The 24,803-nt window shown below is 35.6% G+C and overlaps 1 protein-coding gene across 6 annotated transcripts; it reads left to right on the forward strand.

The window, feature by feature from the left end:
* The first annotated feature begins 12,805 nt into the window (after positions 1–12,805).
* Positions 12,806–23,007, forward strand: LOC110624815 (TBC1 domain family member 8). 6 transcript variants are annotated; one of them, XM_021770154.2, is made up of 19 exons: positions 13,112–13,547; positions 13,677–13,703; positions 13,832–13,901; positions 14,317–14,922; positions 15,011–15,187; positions 15,272–15,385; positions 15,485–15,543; positions 15,726–15,792; positions 15,943–15,994; positions 16,122–16,214; positions 16,383–16,466; positions 16,581–16,987; positions 17,304–17,365; positions 18,720–18,789; positions 19,824–19,904; positions 19,990–20,091; positions 20,401–20,525; positions 20,917–21,031; positions 22,595–23,007. In XM_021770154.2, the coding sequence occupies exons 4-19, from the start codon at positions 14,626–14,628 to the stop codon at positions 22,694–22,696; spliced, it is 2,007 nt and encodes a 668-aa protein (XP_021625846.1). In that variant the 5' UTR covers positions 13,112–13,547; positions 13,677–13,703; positions 13,832–13,901; positions 14,317–14,625; the 3' UTR covers positions 22,697–23,007. The 6 variants fall into 6 exon arrangements, with proteins under 6 accessions (XP_021625841.1, XP_021625842.1, XP_021625843.1 ...); XM_021770149.2 differs by lacking the exons at positions 13,112–13,547; positions 13,677–13,703 and adding an exon at positions 12,806–13,077; XM_021770150.2 differs by lacking the exons at positions 13,112–13,547; positions 13,677–13,703 and adding an exon at positions 12,806–13,077 and having other exon boundaries at positions 22,598–23,007.
* Positions 23,008–24,803: the final 1,796 nt, after the last annotated feature.

A 24,803-nucleotide genomic window follows, 5' to 3' on the forward strand; every position in this document is an offset into this window, starting at 1 on the left:
GTATCTTCATCTATCATTTGGCAAGGGGATAATTTTTTTATTTTTATCTTTGCTTTTTTATTTTGTATTTATTTAGTTTCTTTCTGACTTTGCATTTGATATGAAATTTATGAGTTTCGATTGCATTCTGAATTTCAATTTTCTCCTTCCTCTTTATTGACTGGTGCCTTATGATGCGTTATCATCAGCGGTAATATGGTTGGTCATTTTTATGGTTAGAAGGTTGTTTTGGAAGAGTTTTACTTTTAACTCAATGGGAGCTTTCTTGCATATATGCGACAATGGTAGCTTCGAGGTTTATATAGCTAAGTTGCACTATGTTCGGCTTCCCTTAGATTGTAGCGATTGGCCGATGAGCATATCTGTCGCTCTATTGAGTTGTGCTTGTAGTTGTTCTTCGTTAGAGTTTTTGCAACTACAGGTCGATACATTATCCTTCTCTATTCGTTTCCTTTGAATGTCTCTTAAAGGGGTTTGGTTTTTTCAATTGTGTTTGGCTCGAAGTCAAAATTATTATGTTGGTTTGTTTGGTGAGTGATGTCAAAATGTAGAGACAATAGAGTGTTGGAACACAGAGGCGGTGGTGTAGCTACAAAGTTTAGACGGTCTTTTTTTTCCTGTTATAAAACCATTACATTGATTAATTATGTGACCAATTAATATTACTTAGTTTATGTCATTTATTTTTAAGGTATAGAATCCACAACTGAATGAAAATTTTTTTTATTCACATTGATTAATTATGAGACCAATTAATATTACTTAGTTTATATCATTTATATTCGAGGTAAAGAATCCACAACTGAATGAATTTTTTTTAATAGTACATTGAAAGTGATATGGTATAATATTCGTCCAAAGTATATCATAAGATATCACTATATGACAGAGCTAAGTGGTAAGACTCTAGTAAACTGTGACACTCAGTCATAAAAGTCTCACCATAAGAAAGAAGACTCGGACATTATAATGGTCGATACTCGAAATGACAAAAGACACGCCCTCTCCTAAACCGGTCGAGCCTTTCATAATATAAATTACCGTTAAAGGATAGTATCCAATAGATCTCCATTACTTCTATAATTGCGGGATCTCTTATCTACTAGTTGGTACTAGTCGGATTTCCAGGAGATTCGCTAGCTAACTCCATCTTCTTACAATATAAGAGCAAAGCATACACAGAGTTTAGAGTACGCATTCTTACACACTCATTCTTAAGCTCAATCTATTTTTTTACAATCGCCCTTTGTGATACATTACTGACTTGAGCGTCGGAGTGGCTGCCCATAAGCACCAACCACCTCATTTTTTTTTTTTTTGCATATTAACCAATCACCTTCAACTTATTTTCAGGCACATTATTTGGTTCCACTATCGGGAGTTCATTGATTCCTTCTTGTTCATTTGGGATAAAATCTGGCCTAACTTTCTATCTTTTCTCTCAAAGTACTTTCCATTTTCGTTACTTTACCCTTATAATGGATGAAAACTCACAAGTTGTTGCTAAATCTACTGCCAACAGGAGAGCCATTATCTCCTCCACCCCTGGTAGTAGACAAAACACTCATTCTATGGTTAATGAGGTAGACCTCAACAATCTGAACAATAAGCAGATGATACAATATATAGAAAAGCTGCAGGCAACTCTCGAGCAATACAAAACTTAGGAGGAGGCCTTATTTATGGCTCCTAGAAAAAGGGATGAAGCTTCCTTCAAGACCCTAAAGACTCGGACGGAGGCAATTCAAACGCAGTCCAGAGAGAAGGCTAAGCTAGAGGATGAGGAATCATCAAACGAGGCTTCAAAAGACGTTGATTGGAAACTGGCTCATGTTGTACAAAGATATCAAAAGGAGCAAGAGAAAGACTATGGTTTGGATGATACTTCACCCTTGTCGGAGGAGATTCTTGCAGAAACTTTTCCTACAAAGTTCAAGCTACTTAGTTTGGACAAATACAATGGGACGGTAGACCCCAGGAGGCATCTAACTATCTTTCAAACTACAATGTAGCTCCAAGACATCGATGACTTCGTATTGTGCTAAGTCTTCCCGTCCACACTCATAGGTTTGGCTCAGAAATAGTACCAGTATCTAAGTCCAGGTTCTATCCACAATTTTACACAACTTGCTATGTTATTTAAATCTAAGTTTGGTACTTGTATACCTTCTAAAAAACTCTCCTCAAACTTGCGGAAAATTCGACAAGGAGAGGGCAAGTCTTCAAGGAGCTTTATCTCACGTTTCAATGCCGAAGCAAGACAAGTTGAAGAGTTAAATCACGAGATAGCATACGAGGAATTAAAGAAATGGACTTGCAATATTAAGTTCATGGATTCTCTTATTAAGAATCCAGCCGCCACCTATCAACAACTGATGGATAAAGCCCAGAAGTACATATGGTTGGATGATGAAGTCTAGGCGCTAAGAGAGGATAAAAGGACGAGTCAAACCAAACCCAGAAGCTAAAAAGGCGAGGCCATGAGGGAGATTGAAAGAATTATCATGTGTCCCGAGGGAGGGATGGCCGAGGTAAGTTTAGAAATTATACTCATTAAATGACTCATGATCACATATACTTATGTGGATTAAAAAACAATAAAGAAGTCAAGTAGCCCACCAAGCTTAACGCAAACAAAGCAAGCATGCAGGATAAAACAAAGTATTAACGATTTCATGAAGATTATGGGCACACTACAGAAGAGAACAGACAACTAAAGGACGAGATTGAAAGCCTCATTAGAGATGAAACTCTGAGGAGGTTTGCTATAAAAGATAGAAAAGAAAGGAGGTCAGAACCTGATATAAGAGCATCGGTCAATCCTGATGAAAATGAACCAATAGGGTTTATTCATGTAATTGCAGAAGAGCCAAGTGGCAATAAGGAAACTCAATTTCTGCAGAAATAAAATGTCACAAATATTCAACTCTTGAGTCAAAACCTGAGTCTTTAACATAGATGATCTAGTTTTTAAATGGTCAAACATAACAAGAGGGGATATCGGGTCTGGTGAGTTAGGCAAAAACTAGAAGGGACCATATAAGGTCTCCAAAGTTATTCATCCGATTGCTTATAAGTTGGTCAAGTTAGATGGTTGAATCATCCTTCATTCTTAGAGTATTATGCAATTTATGTAAATGTTATCAATAAAATTATGATGTATTTTTTCAATTCTTTTGGTATTTAAAATCAGAATTATTAGAAATGATGGATTGATAAAAACGTTGGGTCAAGAAAAAGTGCCACAACCTACTAGGCAAGCCACAAAACAGGTAACGGCTAGGTGAGGCATAAGACGGGTAACCGCCAAGTGAATGTTCGAGCATTAGTTCTTAAATACAATGATTAAGGCAATTCTTGCCAAAAAACGCCACAAGGTGGGTAACCGCCAGACGAATCCCCGGGTGTTAGTCCTAAAAAACAATGACCAATGCAAATTCTACCAAAAAATGCCATAAGGCAGGTAATCGCTAAGCGAGCCACAAGGAGAGTAACCACCAGGCTTATGACCGAATGTTAGTCCTGTTAATAAATTTTCTAGAGGAATTTTATGCCAAAGCTATAAGGTGGGTAATCATCAGACTTATGATCGGGTGTTAATCCTATTAATAATTTTTCTAAAGCATTTTATGCCAAGGCCATGAGGCGGGTAACTGCTAGGCATTCATTCAACTGGGTGTTAGTTCCGTTAATAATCTTTCTAAGGTATTTTATGCCAACGTCACAAGGTGGGTAACCGCCAGGCATTCAACCGGATATTAGTCATGTTAATAATTCTTCTAAAGCATTTTATGCCAAAGCCACGAGGTAGGTAACTGCCAAGCATTCAACTGGATTTTAGTCTGGTTAATAATTCTTCTAAGGCATTTTATGGAAAGTCCATAATCAAAAGAAAGCTTTATGGTTCATCCTTCATCAAGCATTTGGGCTGACTTGTTTATTGATATTTTCCACTCTCTTTCTCTGTTTTGTACAAATAGAATATCAGGTTGAACTTAACCAAGGCAACTTACAACTAAGTGTTAGTCCCATTAATAATTCTTCTAAGGTATTTTATGCAAAGGCTACGAGGCAGGTGACCGTTAGGCTTATGACCTCATGTTAGTCCTATTAATAAATTTTTTCAAGTTATCTAAGACTTATTTGTCAGTTTGGCGATTGATCTATGAAAATAACTGGATGAGAGTTTTGATTATATTATTTTTGAGTTGAGTACCAATCCTAAAATGGTTGGTAAAAATAAAAGACAAAAAAATAGAAGAAATATTTCCATTATATAAAGAAATTTTTACATAGGAGGGATATTTTCAGTCTCCTCCTCTTGAGCCTCTATTACATTTTCATTTACTACATCTATAGAGACCCAGTATGTAACGACCCGGAATCCGGACCGCTATCGGCGCTAGGATCCATATCGACTTAAGGTCGCCGGGACCCGTAGCAAGCCTACTATACATACTGTGTACCTGATAAAATCACATACATGATCATACATTTTCATAAAAACTTTAAACTTTTCACATATACCAATCTTGACCTGTGCATGCACCATAACTGTAAACATAAAACCCCTTACTGGAGCCCTCATCAAATGCTCCAGTTGAGTCAACATCTCATATGTCAAGCCTGGTTCAACATATCTCATCATTAAAATATTTACATAAAGATCATATACCAAAAGGGATTAACCATACATTAGGGCCAAGCACAATACTAATCCTCATTACATTACTGTACAAGACCTTACATTACATTACATATCATTTCATGTCCACTACTAATCTATTACACACACATAACCATAGCCATTACCCTTGCTGACTTCCTGAGCTATCTCTGACCTGCAAACCTGGGGGTTAGGGAAGAGGGGTGAGCTACAAAAGCCCAGTGAGCAGAATAGTAAAAAAATAGATTATTATATACATGCTTTCATGAAATGCATCACATCACAAACAAATCACATCAAGGATAGATCTATCGCCACTAACCCTCTACATATCCAATTGTGCCAGGGGCGTAGAATGGGCCTCACTGGACTTTCTCTTAAACATGACATAACATAACATATCATTATGCCAGGGGCGTAAAATGGGCCTCACTGGTCTTTCTCTCACATAGTGCCAGGGGCGTAGAATTGGCCTCACTGGACTTCCATACCGTATCATAACATATCATAACGAGGGCTAGTGGGTCATCCAAAATCCATCCACATCAACATCATATTATGCAATGTATCAAATTCGTGAATTCTAATGCAAAACAACCTAGAACATATCATGGCATTCGTGATGCATGAATATGCTAAATATTTCATTTACTTTAAAACATAGTTCAGTTCTACTCACCTCTGGCTGACGCTTTACTGACTCTGTAGCAGCTAGCTCACTGCTGACCTCCTCGGTCTCTCAGGTCCGATTCTACATAGGTGGACTCAAATGAGGGACCAAACATACACTAACATGACTCTAAACAATTCCCCAAAAACCTCCTAAAACATCATAAACATGCATGGAAAAACAGGCAAAAGAAGGCTGGGCAGGGGACTTTCGGCGGCAGGTTCGGCGGCCGAAGGTCCTTCCAGAGCCGAAAGTCACAATCTTCGGGGGCAAGTTTAGGCAGCCTAAAGCTGCCTCCAGGCAGGTTCGGCGGCCGAAACTGGCTTCGGCGGCCAAACCTGGGCTCTCCCAAAGGGCAGAACCCGATTCTGCCTCTCACATCTTGCCTCCCAAGACCCTCCAAACATGCATTCAACTATTTTAAAACATGCATAAACATATCATCAAGCATATAGGGGCATAAAACTAGCCTAAACCCCAACAAACATCACATTTAGCATACATTTATCAACATACTCACTTTAACCCTAACACTTTATATCTACTCTAAACATGCATCAAACACCCTTAAAACCCCTCAAAGCTTACTTAAAACATAAAAGAAGACGAGGATCTACACTTACCTCTTGAAGATCGAGAGGGGATGTGATCCAAACTTGGAGACGGGGAGGAAACAAACTTCGGAGGTCTCCAAGCTTCTAAAACCTTGATCTAAGCTTAAAATCTTTAAAACATGGTAAAAACTCATAAAAACTCTAGGAGATTTGAAGGAAAACATAAAATCAACCATGGAGGGTCAAGAACTCACCTTTGCCCAAAAATGGAGAGAGAAGACTCGCCCATTTTCGGACATGGGGCCTTTTATAGGTGGCTGGCTAGACCACCTTCGGAGGCCAAAGGTGCTTCCACAACTCCACCATGTTCGGCGGTCGAACTTGAGGTTCGATGGCCGAACATTAGGTTCGGCGGCCGAACCTGACATTTCCCTTCAAAACTTTCTTTTCTTTTCAAAACTCACTTTTCTTTCTTGATCAAAACCATAAAACATATGAAAACATTTTAGAAAACCTTTATTTTACCCTTCTAGAAGGCTCCGACATCCGAGAATTCCGGGTTCCAACGGAGATTCCGCTAGAAGGTAGGAATTTCGGTGCCGGGGTTTAGCCGGGTATTACACAGTAGGTGTAACTACCCGAAAATCGGACCGCTACCGGCGCTAGGATCCAGATCGACTTAAGGTCGCCGGGACCCGTAGCAAGCCTAACATACATCATGTACATCTAGTAAAATCCCATACATGATCATACATTTTCATAAAAACTTTAAACTTTCACATATACCAAGCTTGACCTGAGCATGCACCAAACTGTAAACATAAAACCCCTTACTGGAGCCCTCATCAAATGCTCCAGTTGGGTCAACATCTCATACATCAAGCTTGGTTCAACATACCATAACATTAAAACATTTACATCAAGATCATGTACAACAGGGATTAACCACAAACACTAGGGCCAAGCACAATACTAATCATCAATACATTATTTTACATTACATCATTTTACAATTCATTACATTACATGCCATTTCATCATGTCCACTACTATTCTATTATATAGACACCTCTTTTACTCTTGACGACTTTCCAGTCTATCCTGAACTTGCAAACCTGGGGGTTAGGGGAAGGGGTGAGCTTCTAAAGCCTAGTGAGCAGAACAATATAAACAATTTATAAAAATATGTCATCATGGAATGCATCACAACACAAATAAATCACCTTAAGATGGTATTGTCACCAATAGCCCTCTACATATCCAATAAGTGCCCGGCCATCGACGGAGCTCCTCAGGACTTCCTCTTAACATAACATAACATGTCCAACTGTGCCAGGGGCGATTAGGCCACACCTAGTCTTCTCTTACTCTGTGCTAGAGGCGATTAGGCCACACCTGGTCTTCTCTTACTCTGTGCCAAGGGCGATTAGGCCACACCTGGTCTTTCCATCTCATATCATAACATATCACATCGAGGACTAATGGATCATCCAATAACCATCCACATCAATAACAATTAATGTAATGCATCATATTCGTGAATTCTAATGCAAAACAACCTAATACATATCATGACATTCGTGATGCATGAGTCATGCTAATAAGATTTCATTCATTTAAGATAAATAAGTTGTGTTCTACTCACCTCTGGCTGACGCTTTACTGACTCTGTAGCAGCTAGCTCACTGCTGACCTCCTCGGTCTCTCAGGTCCAATCCTACACAGGTGGACTCAAATGAGGGACCAAACATACTCTAACATAACTCTAAACATCTCCCCAAAAACCCCCTAAAAAATCACAAAACATTCATAGAAAACATGCAAAGGAAGGCTTGGACAGGGGACTTTCGGCGGCACCTTCGGCGGCCGAACCCCCCTCCAGATCCGAAAGCCATGCACCTTCGGCGGCCGAAAGTCCTTTCCAGATCCGAAACTCATGCACCTTCGGCGGCAGGTTCGGCGGTCGAAACTCCCCTTCAGAGCCGAAAGTCCAACTTTCGGGGGCGAGTTTAGGCGGCCAAAACATACCACCATAGGCAGGTTCGGCGGCCAAACATGGCTTCGGCAGCCGAACCTGAGTTCTTCCAGAATGGGAGAACTCAAGCCTCTCATGCACATTTTGCCTCCCAAACTCTCCAAACTCAAACCAACACACACAAAAGCATGCATAAGCATATATTCAAGCATTTAGGGGCTTAAAACTAGCCTATACCCCAACAAACATCACATTTAGCATACATTTAACATAAGGGTCCATAAACCCTAACATTTTAGATCCATTCTAAATATGCATCACATACCCTTAAAACCCCTCAAAACTTACTTAAAACATAAGAGAGGGTGAGGATCTACTCTTACCTCTTGAAGATCGAGAGGAGAGGCGATCCAAACTTGGAGATGTAGAGAAACGAACTCCTGAGGTCTCCAAGCTTCTAAAACCTTGATCTCAGCTTTAAAATATTCAAAACATGGTAAAAACTCATAAAAATTCTGGGAGATTTGAAGGAAAACATAAAATTAACCATGGAGGGTCAATAACTCACCTTTGCCCAAAAATGGGAAGAGAAAACTCGCCCATTTTCGGACATGGGGCCTTTTATAGGTGGCTGGCCAGACCACCTTCGGAGGCCAAAGGTGCTTCCAAAACTCCACCACATTCGGCGGCCAAACTTGACATTCGGCGGCAGCAAAAGGGAGCCACTTTCGGCAGCCGAACCTGACATTTCACCTTCAAAACTTTCTTTTCTTTTAAAACTCAATTTTCTTTCTTACTTGATCAAACCATAAAAACATGTAAAAACATTTTAGAAAACCTTTATTACCCTTCTAGAAGATTCCGACATCCGAGAAATTCCGGATTTCAATAGAGATTCCGCCGGAAGGTAGGAATTCCGGTGCCGGGGTCTAGCCGGGTATTACAGTAGGTGGGATTGTCTTCAGTTTGCCCCTCCCCCTCATCTTTCTCTTCCTCATTCGGGAAGATGTCATTGATTCAGGAGAAGTTTGTCACAGAAAATCATTTGAGAGATCTGGTAATGGTCATGCAAGTGGTCTACGTCCCTCTCAGTCAACACGGACGCGATGTCATTCAACAGGAGACTGTCATTATTGTGGACTGCCCTCAATGGAACAATGGGAGCTGAAGCGAGGATGGAGCCATCGAAGAAAGAGCTCCAGGTGGAGCTTCCACCAGAAAAAGATGACGAAGAATAAGAAGAAGTCTAATTCATCTTTGGAAAAGAATGGAGACAGGAAGTTACCTTCAGAAAATGAGAGAGTTAAAAACTGAGTGGTCGAGTCTTTTGTAAGCAGAGGAAAGCAATTGAGAGTAAAAATGGTAATCACAGAGAAAGGAAGATTTTATACTGTTGTTTCACCTGCTGGTTTAAATGCGGCTTGAAAAGCAAGGCAATCAGCATTCGTGATCAAAACAGGCGAAGATATGTGAGTATAGAGAGTCAATTCGTGCATGCCACGTGTTCAAGACCGCTGTAATTTTCGAATCTGAAGAGTCAAAGACCGATGGGGGATCTCTGATATAATATTCGCCTAAAGTATATCATGAAATATCACCATATGACAAAACCACATGGCAAGACCTAGTAAACTGTGACACTCGATCACAGAAGTCTCACCCATAAGAAAGAAGATTCGAGCATCATAATAGTTGATACTCGGAATAACAAAAGACACGTCGTCTCCTGAGCCAATCGAGCATTTCATGACACAAGTTACCGTTAAAGGATAGTATCTAATAGATCCCATTATTCATATAATTGCGAGATCCCTTATCCACTAATCGATACCGGTCGAATTTTCAGGAGATTCGCTAACTAACTCCATCTTCTTACATTATAAGAGCAAATCATACAGAGAGTTCAGGGTACACAATCATGCACACTCATTTTTAAGTTCAAACTATTTTTTTACACTCACTCTTTGTGATACATTACTGACTAGAATGTCGGAATGGTTATCCATAAATGCCAATCACTTCACATTCTTTTTTTTTTAATAAATTGACCAAACACTCTTGGCTCATTTTTTGCGACATAAGAAAAACTATTCATATTAAAATAAAAAAAGTTATTTTTATACTCTTATGTAAATAAAAAATACATATATTTTTAAATAATAATCTTCAATTTACGTCCATTCACATTGGCTTTGCGTATTCTTCACAACTTAATAGTCATTCTGTGTTGGAATGGAAGTAATAAAATAATAGAAAATTTTTTAAAAATGATAAAAACGAAATTAATTTTTTTTCATGATCGCCAATAAAAAAAAAGTAAAATAAAGTTATTTTACTAAAATATGTAGTTCTCATCAAAACCTAAAAATATAAAAATATGTTTTTAATTTTGAATAATTTTCCTTCCACCTTCTTTCTCCATTTAGAAAGAAAATCAAAATAGAATCTGAAATTTACTTTCCTTTTGTTTTTTTTTTCAAATTTTTAACATAAAATAAATAAATAATAAAATTATCTTTCTCTCAGATTTTAAGTTCTCTCATATCCAATTTTGAAGGAAAAATTTTAAAATTTAGATTTCATTTATTTATAAAAAATAATTTATATACAGGAAATATTATGAAAAATATTTTTTTTATCATTTGATTGTAATTTAAAAAATAATAATTAATATATATAAAATAATGTCAATACAATAAATTTTAGAAAAAACTTACTATTTTAGTAAAAGAAAGTCAAATTTAAAAATAACTTTTTAATTGGAAAAAGAGTTTACATTGATAAGTTTTTGAAGTATTCTAAATAGGGGTGAGCATTTGGTCAGTTCGATTTAAAATCGAATCGAATAAACCGAAAATCAAAATTTTAGTGTTTATGAAAATCGAACTGAACTGATTTTGATCAGAAATCAAATCAAACTGAACCGGTCTGATTTAGTTCGATTCGGTTCGATTTGATCGGTTTTGATTTTTAATAATTTTTTTATTTTTTACACTTTATTTTTATTTTTAGTATTTTAAAATTTAATTAAAATATTTTAATTTTAATATAATTTAATTTCTCTATATTATTAACAAAACATATTATTATCATTAATCGGTTCGGTTTGATTTTTTCGATTTTTTTCTGATCAAAATTAAATCGAACCAAAATTTTTTAAATTAAAAATCGAACAGAACCGAAATATATAAAAAATTAAACCCAATTTTCAATTCAGTTCGGTTTAATTAATTTTTTCGATTTGAACTGAATACGACTCATCCCTAATCCTAAATACTAAAAATGAAAGAAAATGTTACTTTTAAATCAAATGTATATTCCCTCTTATTTATATTTTTTGGGTTAGCCTTATCGTTTATAATAGATTGATATAATTCCAATGAAATTTCAACTTTGACTATCACATCAAGTTTTGATTAAAAAGAAAAAGCTTAATTAAGTGATTACTAAATTATGTGGATCCCACCACTAATTCCTCTCTCAGTAACGCAGTGAATCACAGAATCCCGCGGATGAGCTGGATTGAAATAGAAAATCAATTTAATTAATTTAAAATTTTAGTTTGATTTTTTTTTATTTCATTTAATTTAATTTTTAATTTTAAAATTTTTAATTCTTTTAATTTAATTTAATTTTAATAAAAAAATTAAAAAAACAAATCAAATTGATTTGTGGTAATAATATAAAAAATTAAATTATATTAAAATTAAAATATTTTAATTAAATTTTAAAATATTAAAAATATAATTAAAAAAATAAAAAATTTTATTAAAAATTAAAACTGATCAAATCAAATTAAATCAAATCAAATCAAATTAATTTGATTTTTTTTAATTTTTAATTAAAATTAATTCTAAAATTTTAATTTTTAATTTATTTCATTTGATTTAATTTTAAATTAAATCGATGAATACTTATCTTTAGAGTTTACTTCTAATGATTAGGGGTGAGCACTATTCAGTTTAAACCGAAATAATCGACCGAACCGAACCGAATTAAAAATTTGGTTCGGTTTTATTTTTAATTCGGTTCGGTTCGGTTTTAATTTTTTAAAAAATCGGTGATTTCGGTTCGGTTCGGTTTTAGATTCAAAAATTTCGATTAGACCAAACCGAACCGAAATCACTAAACTACGTCGTTTTGAAATGTACCCTTATGAATTAGCAACGTCACTGTGCTCTCTGGTCTCTCTCTCCACACAATCGACGCCGCTGACTCCTCACCTCACTGTGCCGGCGTCGGTCGTCACTCTCCACGGAATCGTCGGCCATCGCTCTCCAGTCTATCGGCTCTCCGCACCGTCTTCCTATGTCCTTGGTCCTCGGCGTCCCTCGTCCCTCTTCCCTCGTCCCTCGTCCCTCGTCCCTCGTCCCTCGTCCCCCGGCGTCCCTCGTCCCCCGGCGTCCCTCGTCCCCCGGTGTCCCTCCTCGTCCCTCCCCCTCATCCCTCCTCGTCCCTCAGTATTTTATTGATTTTTTATTTGTAAAAATTAAAATTAAAATATTTTAATTGGATTTTAGAATGAATGTGAAAAAAAAAAGTTTAAAAATCGAATCGAACCGACCAAACCGACCGAACCGAACCAAATCGATTCGGTTCGATTCGTTTATTCCTCTTATTCGGTTCGGTTCGGTTCGGTTTATGTAAAATTCTATAATTTGATTTTCGGTTATTTCGATTCAGTTCGATTTTGAACCGAACCGACCGAATGCTCACCCCTACTAATGATTGCGTCTGAAAACTTTTAAATTAAAACAGAACTAATCACTTTTTAAAATATTAATAAGTTTTATGTATTTTTTTTAAATAAAAAAAACTAATTAATACAATTCTCAATAATATATGCATTAAATAATAATTTTCCACTATTCAATTTCTCACATTCTCCGTTACCGTTTTTGGACTCCGTGCTAAGAAATCACCCACATGTAACAATAATGAACAGCATGACGCTATTCTCGCATTCTCTCCGTCTGCATGTGCTCTCTTCCTCCTCCTCTCTACTCCACTCCCACGCACAAAGCATATTACCAGTAGTGGCACAGTAGCCACACCGCTCACCTATCCCTCTCGCTCTCTAAATTTGTCTGTAGAGATCACATCACCTCGCTGAGATCTCTCTGCAACAGACCCATCAAATCGATCCATCAATGCAGGCCCAAACCAATGTCGGCAAGCCCGGGAACTGCCTCGTTGCCTTTGAGCACAAGAGGTAGACGTTTTTTTGCTATTCTTCTTCTTCTTCTTCTTGATGTTGTTGTGGCACGCGTTCTCTTCCTGAGTGTGTATATTTGATCTGTCAAGTTCTGGCCCCCTACTGTCTGTGCAGTTCCCGGGCTTTACATTAGTTGAAGTTCGTTGAATTTGTTTTGATTGCGTTGATTGAGTTTGTTTTACTCAGGATTTGCGGTTTTTTTTTCGTTTGATTTTGTTGTTTGACGGGAAAATGAGTGATTGATCAGTGAATGTGGTGATTTTTTTGGATTTTGATCAGTGTTACTGCCATTGTGTGATATTGGAATTAGTTTAGGACGTAAGTGTGAATTGTGGAATGTGGTGTTTTTTGGTTTAAGTAAGTTTGAGTTGAGGCAATGGTGAACGAAATGGGAAGTAGAATCTAGTCTTTTAGGGGAATATATTGTTGTCTAGTTGGAGTCGCCGATCGTCGGTGTCAGATTGCAGGTAAGTAAATATTCTAATATTGTGCACATTTTGTTTTTGATTTGCATTTGGGTTGTAATTATTTGTGGATCTTCTCTACTTTTTTGTCTGCTAATGGTTTATTTGCTATGGACTATGGAGAACTTGAAGGGTATTTTATTGCGGATGAACTTGAAGGTGGTTTGTGTGTGTTTCCAGTGTTTTGCCTGTTTTTGCGAACTTCTCTGAGTCTTTGTTTTGGGTGAATTATCATATGACTAAGAAGATCATGAAGCTGAATATTTAATGGATATTGCTGTGGACAGGGATGCATATGGATTTGCAGTGAGACCGCAGCATGTAGAAAGATACAGAGAATATGCTAATATCTACAAGGTTTCTTTTTTTCCCATATAAATACTAGTTTTCATTTTAGTTGCCGAGGGACTTGTTGACCCTATTTTTTGTGCATTGAAAATTTCTTTAGAGAAAAGGGAACTTTGACTTGGATCCTTTAGATTTAGATTAGCTAATATATTCTACTGGCAACTTATCTTGAACTAAGCCTTAATCCTACCAACATGATGATGAAAAGTGAAGTGATTCTACTAGGCCACTGGCAATGGCTGCACTAGTTGGATGCATGAACATGCTTGTTTGTTGATTCTTAGTGGTTAATGATTGAGTATCATGGTCTAAAATATAATTTATGTTTATTTCCTATGTTTGGAAATCAAATGTGCTGTAGAAAAAGAATTCTATTGAAGGAGAGTAAAAATTATGTTTTGCTGAGGTGTACTCTTAACTTTAGGAGGAAGAGGAGGAAAGATCAGACAGGTGGAACAGTTTCCTGGAGCTGCAAGCGGAGTCTGGACAATTGCCTGTAAATGGTTTATCTTTGGTGGATGATAACAAGGCATTGCATTCTGAAAGAACAGAGCAGGAGACTGGTGATGGTTTAGAGAAGGGTGATGATTTAAGCAGTGAGAAGGCTGGCCCTGATGTTTCACCTAAAGATCTTACTGAAAATGAAGAGAAAAAGTTAATAGCCAATAAAAAAATTCATAGGGTCCAAATATGGTCTGAGATTAGACCATCCCTTCGTGCCATTGAAGATAGTATGAGCATCCGTGTCAAAAAGAAGGGCAATCAACCAAAAGACCAGAGAGAGACCAAAAAAGAGCTTCCTTCTGAAGATGCTACTTCAGCAAAAGCAGAGCCCGAAGAGGACTCTGAAGACGAGTTTTATGATGTGGAAAGGTCAGATCCAGTTCAAGACATCCCTTCCAGTGACAGTGTTAGTGCCGCTGCCATAGTTGCTACTGCTGCTTGTATATTCCCTCTAGAATCTTTGTTCCCCTGGAAAGAACTGGAGGTTCTTGTTCGTGGAGGTGTCCCAATGGCACTTAGGGGCGAGGTATGCATTGCACTTATATTTATTTATTTTTTCCCTTTCATTTCTTGGTACATGGACTTTACAATTGATTTAGTGCTTGCATTTCCAGCTCTGGCAAGCATTTGTGGGTGTGAGAACACGTCGAGTGGAGAATTATTACCAGGATCTACTTGCTTCAGATTCTATTTCAGGAAATCATGTAGAACAACAGTCTAACAGTGATTCTAAGAGTTCAACTACAGATCCTATTTCCATGACTGAGAAATGGAAAGGGCAGATTGAGAAGGTCATTGCATGCATGCTCTTTCAAATTTTTAGTGGGTCTTTCATCTACTTGGCATTGTCAGTACAAGTTTTGGTTCCAATGCAGGATTTGCCACGGACATTTCCAGGTCATCCCGCTTTGGATGATGATGGAAGGAATGCTTTGAGGCGGTTGCTTACAGCATATGCTCGGCATAACCCCTCTGTTGGGTACTGCCAGGTGCTTGAAATTTATGCTGCTTCCTCTGTGTGTGTGTGTGTATATATCAAATTTTGGTCACTGATTCTTTTGCATTTATTGCATTGGTTGAATATACAGGCAATGAACTTTTTTGCTGCGTTTTTACTACTTCTGATGCCTGAGGAAAATGCCTTTTGGTAGGTTCTGAAATTTGGTTAACCTAATATCCTTTTGGAATTGGGTGCTTCTCTCATATGGAGGAGCAAGCAATGCACCAGTGTATCAACTGTTGCAGCTTTCTAAGAGCAAGTTTACCGTTATATTTTTCATTCCAGATTTATTTTCTGTAAATGCTTCTTAACTTGTGATGAATTTTCAGGACACTAATGGGCATTATTGATGACTATTTTGATGGTTATTATTCGGAGGAAATGATAGAATCTCAGGTAATGCTCGCTACAATTTTGTTTTCCCAACTGTCAATTCTTTATAGTGTTCTTGTGCTTTTTTCTCTAAAGAAGATGAGAGGCATGATGAGGCTGAGATCAGTCAGTGGCTGTCAATAGAGTTTCTGATTTACTGTTCTGTTTTGTCAGGTTGACCAACTTGTTTTGGAGGAGCTAGTGCGCGAAAGATTTCCTAAATTGGGTTTGTAATTCTTTTCTTTTTTTGATAATATTCTTTTATTTTATTTGTCATTGGTTTGACATATTATAACTATTATTGAGTGAAACTATTTTGGTGATTTCTTACATTGGTTTAATTTTGGGTGCAGTAAATCATCTGGATTATCTGGGAGTGCAGGTTGTGTGGGTTACTGGACCATGGTTCCTTTCAATTTTCATGAACATGCTTCCATGGGAAAGTGGTCAGGTTTTATGCTTTTAGGATGCGAACTTACTCTTGTTTAACACTATATGATAAAGTTGGCTACTAAACAATTAGCTCTTTCCAATTTTTTCCATCTCAATTTTCATGGAATTTTAGGTCTCTAGTTGCAAGCTTGCCTGTAATATTCATCCTTCTTCTTTCACAGTTCTACGAGTTTGGGATGTGCTCCTTTTTGAAGGAAATCGCGTCATGCTATTTCAGACTACACTTGCTTTGATGGAGTTATATGGTACTGGGTAAATAAAATGTTGAAACTATTGTTTTACCATGGTCATTTGTTCTTTCTCAACGTTCACATTAGATATTTTTCTTTGTGAAATTTAATTGGGTTGAATTTTTGTAGGTCCTGCTTTAGTTACCACTAAGGATGCAGGAGATGCAATCACTTTGTTACAGTCACTGGCTGGCTCAACCTTTGACAGCAGTCAACTTGTATTGACAGCTTGCATGGGTTATCAAAATGTGAATGAAATCAGATTACAAAAGTTGAGAAATAAGCATCGACATGCTGTTATAAATGTGGTTGAGGAAAGAACAAAAGGGCTTCAAGGATGGGGAGATTCACAGGATCTGGCATCAAAGCTCTATAATTTTAAGCATGAACCAAAGTCATTGTCAATAGAGATAGATAAGCAGAATAGTGGTGATTTATCTCATTCAGGGTCTGGAAGATCCACTAATGCAGATGAAGTTCTTATAAGCTGGACAGGGGACATGGAGATAGACGGTGTTCCAGATCTTCAAGATCAGGTGGCTTCTTCTCTACATCTTCCCTCCCTTTAGCATGATCTTCTGTCTGATTTAGAGACTTGCAAATATTTTTGATGTGTTACATCCGCTAATGCGTAAATGATCTAAATTCATTTTGATTATATTGTAAAAATGGGAATTTGTAAGCATAGTTGATTACTACTACTACCTTTTTTCCTTCTTTTCCCTTTTTTCCTCATTTATTAAATTATTGTGCCACAAATATATACTTTGCTTTCCCCTTCTATGATGCATGTATCAAGGTTTTAGAACATGGTCTTAATATTCTTTTGTTCAATAATATTAATAAATGCAGGTAGTGTGGTTGAAGGTTGAATTGAGCAAGTTGCTAGAGGAGAAAAGATCTGCTATACTCAGGTTAACATTTTCACCGCGTAATCAATTTTTATGGACACGTGGTTTCTACATGCTGCATGCCACTCAATTCTTTTGCTTTGTTGGTCCTGTGGTAGATTTTGCATCCTTAATAAGTTAGGGCAGACTTGGAATGTGATGGAAGAAATAGATGCAATTAGGTGGAGCTTTGCAATAGTATTAAGACTACAGATATACTGCTGTGGGCTGCCTCCTTTGGATTCTTTAGATTAGAATGCTATAGGCTCAACATTAGATTTAGCTCCAGCTTAAGCTCAAGCTCAAGCTCCGCTCGTTTAGATTTTAATAGACTCTAGCTCGGCTCAGCATGTTGTTACATCCATTATTGCTGTCCATTTTGGCTATCAACCTGAGAAAGCATCATTTCAATGTGAAGGCAAAGTATTATCTTCGTTGAAATTATGATTTTAAATGAGTAGAATGGTGGGAAAGGGATTATTGTATTCTTCTTCTTCTTTAAGAAAGCAAAGTCAAGCTTTGAAGAGTTCAAGCCTGAGCTCGACTTTCTTCTTCTCCTTCTTTAATTGAGCCAAGTTGAGATTTAAAGAGCTCATGCTCGTGCTCAGATTTTTTTTCTCTTCTTCTTTAAACGAGCCGAGTCAAGCTTTGAAAATTTTAGGTTCAGTTCTTTAGATTTAACATTGAACTTGAGCTCTACTTTTCTTCTTTAAACAATCTGAGTTGAGTTTTGAATAGCTCAGGCTTGGCTCATTAGTTTTTCATTTAGCTTGAGGTCTAGCTTAGCTCTTCCTCTTATTTTAATTAGCTGAGTTGAGCTTTGAAGAATTCAAACTCGACCTGTTAAATTTTCATTGAGCAAGAGCTTCACTCATTTAAATTCAGTAGACTCTGGCTTGGCTCAAGCTTGACTCACATTTAGCTCGCTTGTCAAACCAGTGAGATCGGCTTGCATTTAGCTTGTTTATCAAGCTAGTGAGATCATTTCACATTTAGCTTGTGATCTGGAGCTCGACTCATTAAGCTTAATCAGCCAAATAAATATATAATTTTTAGAATAATTATCTAAAGAGGGTGGTTTTGGTGTAATGCTAAAGTTACTCCATTTATGACCTAGAGGTCACAAATTCGAGCCACAAAAACAACTCCTTTGCAGAGCAGGGATATGGCTGCATATGTCAACTCTCCTCAAAGCCCACAAGTGTGGATCTTCATGCACTGCCTTTGTCTTTTAGATAAATGTCTTTTAGATAATAAATGGCACTGCCTTTTGTCTCTAGGAAACATTCTAGCAGTCAGCACTAACTCTATTGTTGAGTACTTTTTCTTTTTGCTCATAATTATGCGCTGAAATTTTGTTTTGATTAAATTTTACCAGGGCAGAAGAGTTGGAGACTGCTTTGATGGAAATGGTCAAGCAAGATAATCGACGGCAACTAAGTGCTAGGGTACATCCAAAATAACTTTCTCTTCCTCCCTTTCTATCTTGCCCTTTCAAAGTTTATTATCCATTCCTTGCAATGATTGGGGAGAAAAATGATACTTTCTTTTTGTTTGGTGGGGGGGTGGTTTGTGAAGGCGCTTAGGTAGAACAGTACTTACTGCAAGGGGGTTATCACAAATGAATTCCCTAATAGGTTAAAGAACAGATAAATTAGGACAATTGAAGAAATGATGCTGAAGGTTAAAGAACAATTATTGGAGAAAATGGTGCTGTAGATGTCAAATGTCAATGAGCAATTGAACGCACAGTTTTCCCCCTTTTTAAATATTGAAGCCATGAGAAATGCAGCCACACTGTAATCACTTGCTTCACAAAACTTATTGATCCATTTGAAAGTTTCTTGTTTTTGAGGAGAACACATGTGCATGGATTTTTGAAAATGAAGTTAAGAGATTTTTGCAGGCATGAACTGTGTTCGCTGTGATATAGAGTATTTGGCCAAGAAGGAACTTCAGATTTTCTTGAGGACCTATTCCCATTTGTGCTTCTGTAGATATTGTGAGGCATTGTCTTCTCTTTGGGTCTCTGCATAAAGGGCTTTTTAACTGTATTTCTAGCTAACATCTAACGTTATTGGAGAATGTTCTTGATTTATTTTTCTTAGTACACTTTTTAACTGTGTTTCTAGCTATGACCTAATGTTATTGGAGAACGTTCCTCTATTTGTTTTTCTTAGTACTTCGATCAATGATAAAAGGATATTTATCCTTCCCACTGTATGTGTTTCTTTTTCTAATTAAACTTTCATATATACAATCCCTACCCCCCAAACCCAAAAATATGGTTTTCAAATTGTCATTAGAAATGTATCAATGATTGTCTGTACGCTGGTAATAAAGAACAATTATGATCATGTAGTTGGTTGCCTATGTGTTTAGAAAAAACTTCTGATGCAATATATAATTATTAAATGCATCCTAGCCGTGCAGTAACCTTCAGTCAAATGCATTGCATATTGACTTGTTGAAGATTGTATAGGTTGAACAGTTAGAGCATGAGGTTTCTGAGCTGCGGAAGGCCCATGCTGATAAACAGGAACAAGAAAATGCCATGCTTCAGGTTTCATTATTGCCCACTTGGGAATGATGGTTTCTTGTCTCTGAATGTTCTTGGAAATCCTAAGACCACTAACTACTTAATGTAGGTTTTAATGCGGGTAGAACAAGAGCAAAAGGTAACAGAAGATGCTCGTAGATATGCTGAACAAGATGCGGCTGAACAGAGATGTGCTGCTCAAGTTCTTCAGGTTTGTAACTTGTACCTTTTTTCTTGTTTTAAACTTTTTGCAAAATTTTCTTGTAGTGAAGTTTCTCAGACTCTAACAACTCCCACTATTTTAAAAAGGAACCCTTCTGTCTCTTGGTATATGAGTATGGAACTCCCTACATAGAGCCATATCTGATATTAATGAAGTTTAATTACACTATGGATCAGTTGAGCTCCTTTTAACAGAGGAGTGCATTGGTTTTGTTCTATGTCTTAATATTTCAGATGTATTCTCCATGTCCTGATTTCCATTGGTTTTGTTTTGTTTCATATCTTATTGTTTATGCAGGAAAAGTATGAAGAAGCCATGACATCAATAGCTGAAATGGAGAAAAGAGTGGTCATGGCAGAATCAATGTTGGAGGCTACATTACAGTATCAATCTGGACAACTTAAAGCCCAACCTTCACCAAGGTTTGTATTCAGATTGCTAATGCAAAAAAGCTTCTCATGCCTCATTGCAAGGACATGGATTTGTGTTTTCTATTTATTTATTTATTTTTTATTCTCTTTCTAACTTGTGCATGCTAAATTTCACTTTTTTTTATCTTTTCTTCCATTTCAACATTCAATGCCTATCTACCTAGCATTGACATCTTCATGTCCTAGGAAAAGTTACAAGTCAGACATAATATTGTACTGCTGGCTTGAATGTTATAAACAATTACATGTCAAACAAACGAGGAAAAAGTTGAAAACATATTTGTGTATTTGCAGTGTTGCATGTGTAAATATACTAGTATAACATGCTATTTTATGCTCATTTTTTTACTTATTCAGAAGAAATACATATTTTCCCATGTAGATCCTCTAACTCATATTCACCACAAAGCAATCAAGAGTCTGCACAAGACATTCCCACAAGAAAGATTGGTTTGCTAGCTAGACCATTTGTGCTTGGTTGGCGTGACCAAAATAAGGTTTGTTTTTAATATCTTATTGTTTGGTAAATTCATGTTTTCTAGCTTGTAAAAGCAGATAGTACTGTTTGAGAATTGAATATGTAGTTATATCATCAAATAGGATTTTATGAGCTTTTTGGATGGTGAAAAATAAGTACAGTACGCGAAAGTAGTTACCTTGATTTCTACCTTGTTCCAAATTTCACGAGTATGATTGTTAACCCTGAGTGCAGTGTCTTCTTTCCTCAATCTAATGGTTGTGTTAAAGAAAGGAGCTAGCCCTCCTTCCCCAGTCATTAACCTTCCAACTTTTACTGGGAGATTTCGTTCCCAGGCTCTACATTACCAACTGCATATTGATGAAAATTAATAGTTTTTTCACCTAAAACTTGTTATGCAAGACTAATGTTCACAGCAAAAGTTTACTCTTTGAAATGGCATGAGGATAGACACAATTCCATTCAACATCTTTTAAGAATCAAAATATTGATCCAGAGAAATGCATGGTGCTGCTGCTTTAATGTTGTTTCACATCAAGAATTTAGATGTTCTTTACAAGATTACATTTAAAATTTGGAATTTTGGACTTTGTTAACCTAATGCTTGTTTGAATTTCTTGTTCTTTCACTAGATGTGCATAGAATTAGTTTGAGCATGCTTTTCTCTTCAAGATTGCTATTTTTATTGCGAATACCATTATTATCGTTCAATTGTTTGGAATATTATCTGATTGAAGACAACTCGTCAGTTCATCAGTTCTTTTGGCTCCTTGACTGTGTTAGAACACGGTTATGATTTCATGCAGTGTATAATTTTGCCCCACCTTCATTGTGCTAATGAGAATGAGGATATCCTCGCGTCCAAATGTAACAGTAGTATGCAATTATCAAGGAACACGTACAGCCCTAAAAATGGGCAAGCAACTAGCTGGTACCCAAAAAAAGGGGAACCGATTACTAGATGTTGGAAATTGGAATGGGTCAACCCAATTCCATCAAAAGAAACGTCCTTAACAAATGACATATCATTGAGCTATATTAGAGGATTACATCTTTTGATTATAAATTTTGGAACTCTATATGTCAAACTTATAAAATAATTAAATTAATGCACAAAAGTTCCTTAAGAATGTGCTTAAAGAAAGTGATAAAAGGCTCTAGTGTTTGCTTTTTGAGAACTCTCATTCAATCAAGTATATAGCATTTTAGTTCTGCAATTAGGGTATACATCTAGACTGTGAATTCATTAATGTAATTCGTATTAAATGCATGTGATTACATTAGAGACTAATAATATAAATGATGGTTCCAGCGTGTTATGCTTAAAAATGGAACGATCAATATATTAAAAATGGAACAAACGATATATTCAAATCCAAGTGTTGCACAGATTATATTTTTGTTCACTAGACTACTAGTGAGTAGTTGTAATGGTCAAGGGCCTGCATGCTTGTGCTTTATATATTCGATTATGGTTAGTGATCGAACAAGCTTTACTAGGGCACCATGTTTGTGTGCTGCAAAGTTAGCATTTGCTTGATTTTTCTTCCAATTTGAAGCTTATAATTCAGATCAAATGCAGCAGGCGAAACCAAATGCTGAGGAGGCGAACAATACCAAATCATCCAATGAGGTACAGGGTCCAAGCACTGAGCAGAAGGTCGCAAATGGCATTTCAGTTTAAGGTAAGGAGTAGAGACTTGCAGGTTTTTCATAATGATATTCTACAAATGTGAAATCTCTCAAGTTGCTGTTGGTGAGGTTGATATATTGTGTGTAGTAGTGCAATTTCAGGAAGAGCATGGTATAGATTTTTTTTAAAAAAATATATATATAATTCTTTGACCTGTAATTTTTGAATCAGACAGCACTATAGAGTTACATCCATTCATTGTTTGTGCATTAAACTGTAATAATTGTCGCATGGTGATGAAGAATGTAAAACAGTCATGAGATTCAAATAGTGAAAACATTTTGTATGATCTTTTTCAATTAGTTTTTGATTTCCTCATTTGGCCTAAAAAAGAAAAATAAAGGTGTAACTTCTATTTTAGTTCTTAACAAGGATTCTATAACCAAACAACCATAGTCATGACTTTGTTAGGATGGGGAAACTTTTTTTTTTTTTAAATATATATATATATATATTTAAACTTTTAATATATGGTAGGAGATAATGATTTGTGAATTCCGTATTATCTGTAAAGATGCATTTTTTTTTTCATAAACAATTATGTATTATCATTTTTTTTAAGCCCACTCTAAAATTTAAAAAAATACTGATTAATATTATGCTTAAAAATTAAAGAAAATTTTAAAAAAACATATTCAGAAAAAATTATTATTTTTGATGTTTTTAAAATAAATCATATTAAATATTGTTTTAAATTATTTTTTAATATTTCATCATTAATATATTTAATAAAATTATTTTTTTACCGATAATTTTAAAAATAATACTAAATAGTAAATATATTATATAAGTTAAAGAAAAGTTGGTCAATAATAATTTAATTAAAATAAAATAAAATAAATTGTTATTTAAAATTATTGATAAAAATTTTAAAAACTAATGAATAATAATATAAATAATAATTTTTAAATATATTTAATAATAAAAAATATAATTTTATAATTTTATAAATTTTTAACTATAAATACAAATGCATTTGATCAAACCTAAAAAAAGGCGGCTTAATTGATAAAAATGAAAATATAGAATTTTTTTAACAATTAATTTTAAAATTTTAAATTAATTTTTATTGATATATTATGATAATATGACATTAATATCACGAGACATTAATATGATGAGTGATGTAGTAATTTCATTAGTTTATAATTACAAAAGTAGCAATTAGTTGTATTTGAAATAACTTTAAAAATTCAAGATTTTAACTGAAAAAAAAATAAAATGTAATTGAAATAAATTTAAAAGTATATGATCAATTGTCTCTTCTATTTATTTCTTTTTTCACATAAATTAAAATAAAAAATTATTTTTTAGTATATGAAATATAGTATAATTAATAAATTTATTTTTTTTATAAAATCAAATACGTCGGACTTTAACTTTTAATTTTGTCCAAACAGCTTGCCCTTCCATCCATTTTCCACATAATTAAATATGAGCGATTATATTTTATTTTCTTAAATACCCTTAGTTTATTTTCCTTCCTCTCATTTCTTTCTCCTTAGTTTATTTTCCTTCCTCTCATTTCTTTCTCCTCCTTCGGCTTCTTCTCCTTCTAACATTAGATTTACAATTCTTTTTCATTCTCCTCCCCTCTTCTTCCTCCTTTTCTTCACTCAAATTTGCAATCAATAGGCTTCAAATTCACCTGTAGTTTCACTAATTTAGCATTTATGTATTATACTCTTCTCTAAAGAGGAAAGTGTATGCCTTTCTTTTTTGAACTTTGGTTTGTTATCTTTAATACGGTAAATACAATCTAAACTACGGTAGATACAATCTAAATCAGCCGATCCCATTTTCCGACAAAGATATAAGATAGTGATTGATGAATCTATTGAGAATTGAGGTGATGGTGAAATTGATTTTTTAAATTTATTTTTGTGAAATTGGATTATTTAATTAGTGCTATTCAATCTAGGATTAAATTACTTGTGAAACTGATTTTTGTAAAATTATTTTTATGAAATTGGGTTGCTTGTGCTTGTTATAAAAATCAATTCACAAAAATAATATAATCATGTACTCCCCTCTTTATTCTTGTGTAATTGATTTTTGTAAAATTTTCTTTTCATGTGGAATTGATTGTGGATTAATT

The sequence above is a fragment of the Manihot esculenta genome, chromosome 10, assembly GCF_001659605.2.
Source record: "Manihot esculenta cultivar AM560-2 chromosome 10, M.esculenta_v8, whole genome shotgun sequence".
Classification (NCBI taxonomy): domain Eukaryota; kingdom Viridiplantae; phylum Streptophyta; class Magnoliopsida; order Malpighiales; family Euphorbiaceae; genus Manihot; species Manihot esculenta.